General features: G+C 34.8%; 1 protein-coding gene across 2 annotated transcripts in view; it reads right to left on the reverse strand.

Moving 5' to 3' along the window:
- Window positions 1-13,221, reverse strand: part of Col21a1 (collagen type XXI alpha 1 chain) — a 174,541-nt gene that overhangs the window by 61,151 nt on the left and 100,169 nt on the right. For both annotated transcript variants that reach the window (XM_048805528.1, XM_048805529.1), the window contains 2 exons: window positions 7,788-7,841; window positions 7,644-7,697 (listed from right to left, as the gene is read on the reverse strand). In XM_048805528.1, the coding sequence (XP_048661485.1) occupies window positions 7,644-7,697; window positions 7,788-7,841 (108 nt within the window). The remainder of the gene's footprint in view (window positions 1-7,643; window positions 7,698-7,787; window positions 7,842-13,221) is intronic.

A 13,221-nucleotide genomic window follows, 5' to 3' on the forward strand; every position in this document is an offset into this window, starting at 1 on the left:
ATGCTTCTGAACCATATGGTCAGGTTAGTCACAGCAACAATCCCACTTCTCAATTTCTCTTTTAGTCAGCTTTTTCACTGCTGTGAGTAAAAGATAAGATCAGAACAATTGTAGAGGAGGAAAAGTTTATTTGGGGGCTCATGGTTTCAGAGGTCTCAATCCACAGATATCAGGCTCCATTCCTCAGGGCTCAAAGTGAGGCGGAACATCATGGTGGAAGAGTATAGTGGCGGGAAGCAGCTCATGTGATGATCAGAAAGTAGAGAGAGAAAGAGCACCATAACCATTTTAAACTTAAATGGGTAAAAAAAAAACTCCAATGAAATATAATGATGATAAGAGCATGAGGAAAGACATTTTCAAACATGTGTTGGGGAATAAGGACTTCCTTAAGGGTAAATAGGCAATTTGTATTAAAGTTTAACTATGAATTTAATTATCCCTTTGCCCCAAAAATCAATTCCACCTTAGAGAATTTTTTCTATAGATATACTAAGAAAAACTTACTGAGAAAGTAAACAAAGATGGTCCTTAGTTTTGTTAAAGATAAAAAATAAGTAAAGATAAGGACCAAAGCATCTCTAGGTTAGAGATTTCTTAAACTAGCTAAGAACAGTCCCTGTACTATGTAGTTATTATGAGCCTCTTCTTTATGATTTTTTATGATGTATTTTTAATTGTTCATCTTACCTCTAAACTATAGAGAGTTTTATTTGACTCTCCTCTTTGGCACTTAACACTGACTATCTTGAAATAGTTACTTTGATTGAGTTACATCCTTTATTTGACATCACCCTGTTTGATGAAGGAATTCATCTTTGATTCACTGCTATTTTACTTTGTAGAAATGATTACTATTGGTCTGGAATTGTAGCTGAGTGGTAGAGCACTTGCCTTGCATGTGTGAGACACTGGATTCAATTCTCAGCACCACATAAAAATAAATCAATAAAAGTATCATGCCCATCTACAATTTAAAAAAAATAATCAAAAAGAAATGACTTTTTTGTTTTTACCAATCTCTAGATTCCCACTACCTCATGGCATATTGGAGATATCTCTTGATGCTGATGTGGTTTGCACAACTTTCTCAGGTTAACTAAGGAGGAATGAAAGTGGTTGAAGAGCTAGTGTTTGATTCTCTGTGTACTGGCTACCATTTTATAATCTAGATGATGAAACATCTGCTAGCCTAAGTCTCCATACAAATACAGGGGAATTCCTCATTACTGATGATAAATGTGTAGTTTGATGAGTAATAAACATTTATTGTTTTAGGCCATGGACATTTGGGTTTTGCTTGTCACTTTTGCATAACCTACTGTATCCTGGATAATGCCCTGATATGACTAATGATTATATGCTGAATATAGAAAATATTTTCATTCCCCTAATATAGTAAACATTCATGAGTGCTCAAAGAAAACTGAACAAAACAGGTGCTTTGGGGGCCCATGCTCAAGATCCCATCTGAGTTTATAAGAGATTAGAGTCAAGGAGAATTTGAGATGCTTCCATCTTCCATAGGTAGCTTTCAAACTTTTCATGGCTAATAAGTCTGTCCATCTATTAAGTTCATCTAGAGTCATGGTCTTCAAAGTCAAGTCAAAATTATTTATTTGGATAGTCAGAGAAGAGAACATGAAACTAGTAATTTTAAAATCTCATTCTCTTAAATTATCTTTTGGGGTGGGTTTTATTTTATATTTACAGAATGCTTTATTTAGTAGCATAGAGATATAATTCCTATGTAAATATGGGGCAACACACCTAAAAGCCTGTAAGTGCAAAGGTTTTGCAATTTAAAAGTTTGATATCGTATGATTAAAGGGTATGATCCCTATTTCCTCAAGAGAGGTTTAGACAATAAATACTCTCTTGTGGCACAGTCAGCACAATGTCAGTTCTCACCTGTCAAGTTCTCTCCCCAACTGTATTCTGGGCAACTGTCAGGCATTCAGAGATTTAAATCACAGGCTAATAGAGTGCAAGGGCACAAGTCACAGTGAGAAAAGCTATTCTGGCCAAAATTTAGAAAAAAAAGAAAGCCAGATTTGAATAAAGACATTTTATTTTAACACTTTGATACTTCAGTAACTTTAGACAAATGATTCAAAATCTTCATTTCCTACTTTTCCAAATTGTGAAATAGAGGTAATTTGCCTTGCAAATTATGTAAAAATAGTCAAATAAATATGATTTTGTTTACCTATATTATAAGACTTTTGTAAGGACAAAATATAAGAAGTGCACACAGAAAATACCAAACAAAACATGTACGAATAAAAGCACACAAAATAGTAAAATATTTCATTGTACTCAATACATCAAGTCTTGCACAAATCTGTGGCTCCTTCTTAAGTCAGATAAAAAGACAAATCCTAAGTGACTAGCAGGAAAATGCTTAATTCTACTAAAATATTTCTTTTCTCTAATAGAGTGATGGACATTCCCTTTGGGTTTGGGAATTACACTGGACTATTCAGGTCTACAGAAAAAATAGACCCCCAAGCTGCTGTTGTGGAGTCACTGTCATAGGTTCTCAATGACCATATAACAGACTCACCCAAACTGAAGATGAAAAATTGAATTTAGAACCAACAAAATCTGAAGTACACTGTGAAATTCAATAAAAATGTTAACTTTCTTAATAATACTAGTAGAGAAAAGAAACCAGGGCAGAAGAGGAATAACTGCCAACAAATGAGGCAGAACATGGAATTTATCATTCTTTTATAATAAACTAAGATTCTGAATCCATTATGTAGCCTTAAAAGAAGAAAGACTGAAAGATCAGGAAATAATCGGCACTTTGCAAAAGTGGCCACAGAAGTTGCAAAAAAATCAGTCCCACATATACAGGAGACATGCTCAACAAAGCCAAATATCAGAGAATATTTATGGAGCACAAAGCCATTGCTGTTTGGGAGAAAAGTCTCTGAGGAAGGAAATATCTTTGAAAAAGGGAAATTATGGTACTATTACTTTTATTAAAAGCAATTTTAATAAAAGTAATAGTTGTAATGTCAACTATTAAGGATTCTCTAGATTCAGACAAAGCAGAATATTTTAGAAAACAGATCATGAATTGGGCATGGTGGCCCACAACTCTTATCCCAGTGACTCAGGAAGCTGAGTAAGGAGGATCTCAACTTCAAGGCTAGTCTTAGAAAGTTAGTGAGACTCTCTCTCAAAATAAAAAATAAAAACGGCTAGAAATGCAGTTGAGTGGTAAAGTACCCCTGGGTTCAATCTCCAATACAAATAGAAAAAAGAAAACAGATTGTATAAATATATGTATATTTGTGTATTTATCCAATATATTTAGTATTTTTATATTGTTATATCAATGTATTAATTATTTTATAACTATGGTAATAAAATATATCTATTTTTACATAATTAATATCTAGATTTATATTCATATGAGTTTATACTTATCAACATAATAAATTCTATTGAGGAAGGAAGTGGGGCTGAACCCTGGAAACTCCCAACATTTTGAGAGTGAATACAGGAGTAAAAAGCAACAAGTAGACACAAAAAGTGGGCAAGGAGAAAAATCTAAGAGCATGTGGCATCCTAAAAGCCAAGAGAAGAAATGCTTCCAAAAGGAGGGGATAGTCAACTGTGTGTGTCAAATGCTGCAAAGATACAAAAATAACAAGACAAAGATAACTAAATAAGACTGACCACTGGATTTCAAAGCTAGGAGACTGGTGATCTAGATATGCAGCAGACAGTTTTGATAAAATCCTACCAGAAGGGGTTACAGCAAGAAAGAGAGATCAGGAAGTACAGAAAACAAATGCAAAGATTTTGGGGTACTTACATTCCATTGAGAAAAATATGGAGTAATAGCCACAGAGGTTATGTGGTGGGAGGAAAGGGGAGTCTGTTTATTTGGTTTCACATGGGTCACCCTTTGGTTTATTGAGAAAATCTAACTAAAAAAGAAAAAAAATTAATGATATAGAAGAGAAGGCTAACTAATAACACCAAGTAGTGGAGAACAATAGGGCTTGTGGACTGTGCAAGGACCGTTTACCTGTCCACAGACAGGAAAGCTGAATGGAGGTACACACACAGGCAAGAGTGCTGATAGAACAGGAAGGAAGTTTAGGGAAATCCTGTCTGATTGTTTTAGACAAGGAACTTCAACATTTAAAAGAAAGAATAAAGGATAAATCAAAGATATTTCCAAAATTATCATCAGAAGAATGGTGGTTCCAGTAATAAAGTAACCCTGTAGCTTCCACTGTCCACATGATAAAACAGACTTAAAGAGATTAAGAAGCATGACTTGGGAGCTAAGCAGTCTGAATTCAGAGCTCAACCTATAACCTGCAACTGCTTTAAACCCCCTATTGCCACATGTGTATGTATACACCCACACACACACCCCCCCTAGTGTCTGTAGTGTGGTGCTATCAGAAAGCTCCATACGTAGACTGTCTTTTTTTGAGAAAGTAAAATAAGGAGGCAACTTTGCTAAGCTGTTTCTGACTATTTTTCCCTCATTTACCATTATTAGCTTTAATTTCAGAAACTATTTTTTTTGTCTTCAGAAACACTCAATAACTAATATCACTAATATACTAAATTTTATCATCCCATCTCCTAACAAACCTTTAACTTGGCTCTTTATTATTATTCTCTCAAATGTACATTGGGAGCTCCTTGACTATGACTGACTAAATACCAGGAACACCTTGAAAACCACTCAGTATCTCAGTGTTAGAAACCCAGAGTAGGAGACCTGCTTGAGGAGGGCAGGGTCCCCCATCACATGACACCCTGGCATGGACAACAGGAAGGTGAAGTTTTAAAGGGAGACTTTGATGTTAAAAACACTCACAAAGAAAATAAAATAATTTATTTAATAATAATACCTTAGATATAATTAACATTTTATTTATTAAGCCCAGAAAAAAAAAAGAAATGAGCTTGTTGGATAGACGAAAAATAAAAATAAATTATCAATACTTCCTGCCTCTCCAAAATTGAGTCTGCCTGTGCTCAATCTGAAAACTCATGAATACATACCAATTAACCATCACAGCTTAATATAAGTTTTAACAAACATATTTCTCCACACACTTTAAACATGTTACATATCCTTAAGGATGAAAAAGTATTTAAAGTATCTTTTAGCTTTAAAAAAACAGCTTTAAAGCTGTAATAAAAGAAGTTACCAATTAAAGATCATTTGCTGAATAAGTGCTCCTTTTGACTTTTTAAGTTCAAGGAGAAAAATTCCTGAAAAATCTACATTCTATTGTCTGATATGTGAAAAAAAAAACCAGTTAAAGACATAAAAAAAATGTACATCTAATGTTAATTATCTCCAAGTAGAAACTTGTACTGTGAGAATCTTCAGAGAAAAGCCACAAAATGGAAATGATTCTGGGAAAATATCCTAATGGAGAACAGTATCATGTAGAACAACCTCCCAATGGCCACTAGTGTAATACCTTGGTAGGAAACATCTCCTAAATTACCACAAGACAGAGACGTCTCAGGGTTACACTTTTTAACCTTTCCATTTCTGAAAATCAAGAAACCATGTTATAAAGGAACAAAAAAGGGAAAGTCTTTAACTAACTTAGCAAATTATTTAACTCTGGATAATGAATTCCCAAAAGCCCCATGGAACATGAGGAGGAAACCTGGAAGTAGCACATGATGATTTTATTCTCAGTCTATCAAATAAGAGTTTAATTTCAACAATGAACTTATGAAACAAGCAAATCTGAATGAAAACATTACTGGTCTGAAAACAGAGGCCCCTGCATCAACACACATCTTATCTTCTCTTCTCCAGTAGAACATATGATTTTGTAAAATTTATGCATCTGTATTTATGTTAGACCAATGACCCAAAACAGTAGAGCAGTTAAAGATGCTATGGTACAATTATTATTGCTATCTTATTTTTAAATAAGGCACATTTATTCCTACAAAAATTTTGCTCAAGTCCTTCTAAGATGTACAAATAAATACATATATTTGATCTCTAAAACTCCACTAAAGGAAAAAGTAAGTCATTTTTTTCATTCATTCATAAATATCAGATACATGCATAATAAATACCCAGATACATGCATAATTTTTTTACATCACATCCCCCTGGACCGTTGGTAAAATAGCACATCCCCATCCCCATCAGATTATTTGTGAGAATGTAAAGAGAGCAATGATCCTTTCAACTAGAAACAGGAGAGGTGGCTTGCAACTGGGTTCCTCAGAATATGTATCCTCAACTTCCGAATGGAATCCCTGTTCATCTGAAAGAGGTTGAGCTGCTTCATGACGCCCCCAGAGCATGAATATGTAAGACACTTTCCATTTCTGTTGTCTGTCCTTCTCTATACTGTCTCTAAAGTTTCCTCTATCAAATGAAACTGGTAGAGATTGCTCAGGGGCTAAAAGGACACATGGATGACCAGGGTCACCTCTGTGGACAACAGGACTTAATACTTCTGCTTTGGGAATTAGGTCAACTATTGCTTTTGCTTTACCTACTCTACTTCTCTACATATTATAAACTTGCCTTTACCTATTTCATCTTTTTTTGTTTTTTTTTTATTCAGTCACTAATCTTTCTATGTGATTTCGTTACTGCTTTAACCCATGCCAGCCCAACCTGTACTATATCCCATCTATAATCATGTTACTTGATGAACAAAACAGAACAATAAAACCATCATTTGTAGTAAAAAATACCTAAGCCAGTAACCATACTTTCTTAATTCTCCCAATAAACCTAAAAAGAAATTCCCATTTTGTCAATAAAGAAAATAAGATTTGAAGACATTAAATAACTTGCCCCAAACCCAATACCCTGAAAATAGTTGATCCATCAGACTCAAGAGATACACTTTAAATAGTTGTGATTTTATGCAACCATCAAAACATAAAATGGGTAAAGTTTAGATCAGTGTTTCTGAGATGTGCATGCTATGCACTTTATTTTCCAAAGGTAAGCATTTTGCAAAGTTGGCATGAGAAGATTACTATAGGGTTTTAATCTGGATCAAATAGCAGAATGCCTCCCTGAAAACTGAAAATGAGATTGTGTTCTAGGAATTAAGCTAACAATCAACAAAGGAATTCAAACAAATACAAATAGGTATCTTGAGCATGGACAAGCTACCAGGGCCAATAGGCATTGACTATGCCCATGGGAAGGTACTAACAGATTTAAACAACATGTACTTCAATGGGAAGCATGGCAAATCTCAGAGTTTTAAATAGAGGCAGTAATTGAAATGTGTATACCCATCAATAACCTATGGGAGAAGTCAGGTAAGGCTAAGCCAGTAGACCACTTGCCAGATAAATGGAACTAGACATGCAAGATTGGACTGCCTAAGGCTAACACAGTAACACATTACACTGATATGTGCTTCACTCCTCTCTGAAAAGGGAACTCAACCACAGGAAGAGAACCTGCTATCTGGGCAATGCCAACATTTGCTTCATCTGATGACATTCATCTAGTGATAAAAGCCTCTGTGAGCTCTACTGGCCAATGGCCACTGACAAATTCACCAACACTACACATGGAGCCACTATAGGTAATTCTTTTTCAATTTTGAATGACAAAACTACTGACTCCATTTTTATTTATATGTATTTACCTTTTGGCCATCTCTCCCTGGTTCTCCTTTGTAACCTGGTAGTCCTTGAGAGCCCTAAATTAACCACAAAATTAAATTCTGTTAATCATGTCTTTGGTTCACTAAAAGTGAGATTTATAAACTGTGTACAAATGGATCACATACTTGCATTCCTGGAGGTCCTGGAACACCTGGTGATCCTGAGATTCCCTGATATCCCTAAAGAAAAAGAAACAAATAATTGATATTTCATCATATTTACAAAGAATAGCTTTCCATTTAGTATTCATTCTTTTCTCAAGTTTCTCATACTTAAAACTTATATAGCAAAGCGTAAAATACTTAATAAAGCATGCATACCCTCTAATCTTAATGAAATCCTTTGAAAAACATATAGAAAAAGGTTTTAAGTTTCTCTAGATTAATAAAAAAAAATCCACAGATTCTTCAATTCAAAGGAAGATTTTGGCATGGAAACACTGAGTCAATGTTCTACAAATACAGAGCTCCTAAAGAAACATTCTGCACGTTAGAAGCACATTCAACACATTTAAGAGAAAAACACCTAAGAATGTTAGAGGATTAGACACATGTAAAACATTTTTGAAATTGCCTGATTAATGATAATCTATTAATCCTCGGAATTAAGTAAATCTTGATGAATGTTATTCTTTACATTAAGTCTAGAACTACTTTTGGATTACTCAGTTTATAAAGCCACTGTTAAACCCAGGAATGTGGCTGTAAAATGTTCCCCCTCAATCCCCAAAGCAGTTGTCTGCTAAGGGTGGGAGAAGAGGGGAGTCACTTTTAACTCCACTGCTTCTTACATGTCCCTCCAAAAACTGGACCATTGGTAAAATAGCACTACTCTTTCAGACAGAAGCAAATTATTCATCTTCACTCAGCACTGGGGAACTAATGTCTTCACAATCTTTAAAACCCTGAATATTTATTTAGGTTTCCTGGGGCCAACATCAGGTTAATTTGGACCACTTAGCACCTATAAAGACATTTAGTACTCTGTCAACTTCTGTCTTTTTCTTCTCTGTTGGGATACAATTAGCCATGGTCAATAGTATTAACAGATATCTCATTCAGTTTCCAAGCACATCTCCATTCTTAAATCCAAAAGCTTCAATTCCATGTGGTATTCATGTGTGTATATTCTAGCCTTCACAGTCACCCACTCACTTGTCAGTACAATCTTAACTATAATTTTAGAGACATTATAATTCCCAGCTTTTCTACTCATATTTTCAAATATCCCTTCTAATAGTCTTTGCTGGCTGTAACAATAATAATAATGGTCATCTTGGAAAATTCAATCTTAGATTATTGTTTTTCTCCCTTTACACAGATTTACATTTCCTGTCTTATAAACTGCTTTTTCAGTCACTTCCAGAATAGAAGTGACTATTCTAATAGTATAAATAGTAAAAATTAGTAATAGTAAACATTTTTTATTGTTAGACTTTTTATTAGCAACCACCATCTTCTCCTTCATACCATATTCAATACTTCACATTATTATGTTTTCTCCATGATTTCTCAAATTCAAAATTTTCTCAAGTCCCTTTGTCCAATCCTCAAATATTTCACTTCACCAGACAATAATTGGCCTCATAATCAACTTTTCCATACTCTATACAAGGCAACCAGCAATTTTCAAGCCCACCATCTGCTCTTTGGACTGGCAGTGTTTCAGTGTCAGGGATTATGTATCCCCTTGAGATGATGAACTAAGTCCAACTCATCTCTGTATTTACAGCATTGAACACATTGTTAGGTATATTTTTGTTGATCAAACATTGGAAAAATTTATCTTATGGTTATCCACGCTACACGCAAGCACGTAAAATCTCTTTGTGTTACGTTTGTGTAGTTTACAGTATAAAATTTAGTAATACACTGTAGTTCATGTTCTAAAGATCAGTCAAAAGAAAGAATAAAGTCCACATTCCTAGAGCTTTCTCAGACCTCTCTATCCCTCTTTTCTCTCTGAATTTCCTTCCTTCCACCACTTTGGAATAAGATATAACTGAAAATAAATTTCAACTCTGTCACTGCTATCAATGAGCAGAATTAGATTATTTATAAATGCCACCACTTAGAATGACTTTCCTTTCCTTTAAAGACCTTTATGTGTTCTCTGGATAATCCAACATGATTTACAACAGGCTCTTGTAATGGGGGGGCAGGGAGAAAACAGCAATTATTTATATCATAGTTATCATTTCCACACAGAATACTTTCTATCTATCAATCCTCAAAACCATTCTTTAATGTAGATTTTACAGTATACCCATTTTCAGATTAGGAAATGAAGGCACAGAAAGTTAAGTAACTTGCCTGAAGTTATATAGTTAGTAACCTGGCAGAGCCAGTGGGAACAACCTTTATCAGAAAATGCTTCAGAGGGGATCAGATCTGACCATTCTAGAATGACTCATCAGATTCACAGAGGTCCATTTTTCCAGATTCTTTTTAAACTGTTTACAATTGTGAATGCCCAGAGGAAAGGAATGTTCATAAAATTCCTCAAAAGAAAGTTACCAAGGAGATTGGCTATTGATCAAAATGGTTGGTCATCTGCAAAGTTCACATTTAATGAACTATTTTTCTTTCAGATTTTTCCAAAAGTTAAATCAAATGTCATATCTGCTTTATGACTTTTAAGAAAATTAATATTTTATTATAGAGCCAAAGCTGCTTCTCTCTCCCCTCTTTGAGGAGGTTGATTGGATGTATTTGATATAGAGGATGCATCCTTTTATAATGGGATTTAAAAAAATGTGGAGATGCCCCAAACTTATTCCCAGCTTACCTCTGACTCATCATGTGACCTCAGGCAGAGTCATCAAATCCCCCAAATCCTGGGAGGCAACACAGTGAAGTGGAAAGACAATGAATTTTGAAATTGGAAAAGACCTTGGGCTGAATTTTTGCTCCTCCCTTTACTTTCTATGGGATTTTTGGCTAAGCCACTTGGCCTACCAAAGGCTTGGTTTTATACCACAAGATACAATAATAATACCCACTTCACTTTTGAAAAGAAGTAAAGTGCAGTCACAGGTGAAGATGTCTGGCAGATGTTAGGAATTCAATCAGTGAGTATTTCTTTTCTTCAGACTCAATGACTAAAGTCCAAAACCACAAGAACACATTGTTTTGCAGAATGTTACTCTATAAGTTTAATAGCCATCTTTAGTGCATTGGGAACCAAAGGTCCCATCATCCTCATTCTGATTTAAGCCCTTTCCACATTTACACTGGACTATGCTGAACATACAAACATGGTCTCAGTGTGTTTCATGACAACTGCTTATCTGTTTGGGGAGGAAATGCAATGTAAGAATAATAAGCATTTCCCACAATATGAGAGTGTTGTGGGATATGTCTTCTTTAAACTCACAATGAGATGCATCTCTGAAATCTTAGCTGCAGAAAGAAATTCAAAGATTATTTTAGAAGTGAGAGGAAACATGCTTAGTAACAAAATAAAGAAAACCATAACCACATCCAACCTGGGGGATCCCAAGGCAAAACTCCAACAGAAACTGGACAAAATTCAGGGAGACACATTTTGGGCGAAAAATCAGGAAAATAAAGGTTAGCAGGGAAGTGCACAACAATTTCCAAGAGGAGCAAGGAATAAAACATTGGTTGACTCATACTAGGGTATACTAAAACAAGAAAAGTACCCTAAAATAGGAAAAATCATAAGCTTTTTCTATATTCTGAGATTTTTTTTTAAAAACATGAGTGTGTTTCATTTACAACCACATCTTTCCTATCATATTCTGATATTAATTTTACAATTTTGTAATTATTAGCAGATCCAAATACCCACCCCACCCCCCACCCCCACCCACAAGATTTCTGACAGCACTTAGGTCTTTTCCATGTTCGGTCTCTTTGTAAATGAGTCATATTTTAGGGGAAAAAAATTCTCACTGCCAAATTGTAGGGTTTAAGGATACAGAATCAATTTAATTTTCTTCCATGATTCATAGTTGCATTGCTCCAGAAAATATATATAGCATTGAAATAGATATTAAAGAAAACAAAATCTTCAAATGTGCCAGGGTCACCATTTTTTCTAAGCCTAATTCTAATCATTACACACAATATCTACTTAAACTAAATTTTCAAAGCAGTGAGGAGGATAAATCATTTTCCTTTAATATTATAAACTTAAAATGAGAACAAATTCCAGATAAATTATTTTGATCTCACCCTTCTTTTAAAAATGAAAGAATGTGATTTCAAGCTTCTTTTATTACATAATTTTCTTCAAATTTTTCCAAAATTCCAATAGATACTCTTTGGTAGGGAGTCAGGGAAACTAGGTAACAAAAATCAAGCGTGTACTTTTAATGTCCTCTGTGGGTTTTCTAGTCTGGCAAAGTTCGTAGCTCTGTGCAATGGAACTCCAAGAAAATTCAAAAATCTTTGTCTTTCCAAGTAAAACTAACATAAAAACTAATTTCTTTATTACCTAACTCAATTATTAGATAAGTGTTTGATATGATTTAACTAATTACTCAAATTAAATAACAGACCAATACATACAGAGTATATGAGTAAATGAATGAATATGTAAGCAAACAAACAAATGAATATATGTAACAATTATACCTGAGCTAAGTTTTAAGGAAAACTGTGATGCAGTGGGAGGTAAAGCATAAGCAGTAAGAGGAAGCTTTGCTAATAAACAAGCTCAAAGGAATAGAAAATGAAGAACAATTCACAAGAGGATGCCCTTCAACATACCATGTGGCAAGATAGGATAAACCAGGTCCACAGAGCTAGAAAGACAGCAAGCTAAGGAAGTCTGAAATAATAGAGTGGAGGTTACCTGTGCGGCTTGTGAGTTTTAAGGACTATGATCTTTATCCAAGCCGCTAAAGTCATTTAACAAAGGAGGGTCACACAATCAGACTGAGCTCTGAAAAGATCCCTGCTACACTGTGGAGGAGATCACAGGGGACAAGGGATAGCCATGGACACCAGATGGGAGTCTCCTGCAGGGAAGAAAGAGTAGGAGGCTCAACATGAGGCAACTCAGTTGTATGGGTTCTAAGATGATGACAGGTTGAGGGAGGTAGAGATTCTGCAGTTGTGAAATGATGCCCAGGTCTCTAGCCCCTGCCACGTCACTGCTGATGATACCACTGATGAAGAGAGGCACTCTGGAGGAAAATATAGTTGAATTGGTGGCAAAGTATAAAGTAGCACAAAAACAAAAATACTTCATAGACTAACATAAAAATATATTTGACAGTGAGAGGCTATATACTGTTGTGAACTAAATAGAAGTTCTACTTCAAATTAAAGCAAACTGCATTTGCTACAAAGGAAATTTCAAAATCTTATTCTGCCTTCCCTAAGGAAAGGTGTATGAATGATGAATAACAATTTGCCTTGAAATGAAAAGCACTGTCTATCTTTGAGAAATAATCTCTGCAGAGAAAGCTAAGTTCTTAGACCTGCAGAATTAATTAAACTTTATTGAAGTGCTTCATTCTCTAAGTAAGGTTACACTTAAAGTTATAATAAGCTTCCTTAAAAAGAAGAATGCACAACCTTGATTTCC

This window comes from Marmota marmota, unplaced genomic scaffold (assembly GCF_001458135.2).
Source record: "Marmota marmota marmota unplaced genomic scaffold, marMar, whole genome shotgun sequence".
NCBI classification, from domain to species: domain Eukaryota; kingdom Metazoa; phylum Chordata; class Mammalia; order Rodentia; family Sciuridae; genus Marmota; species Marmota marmota.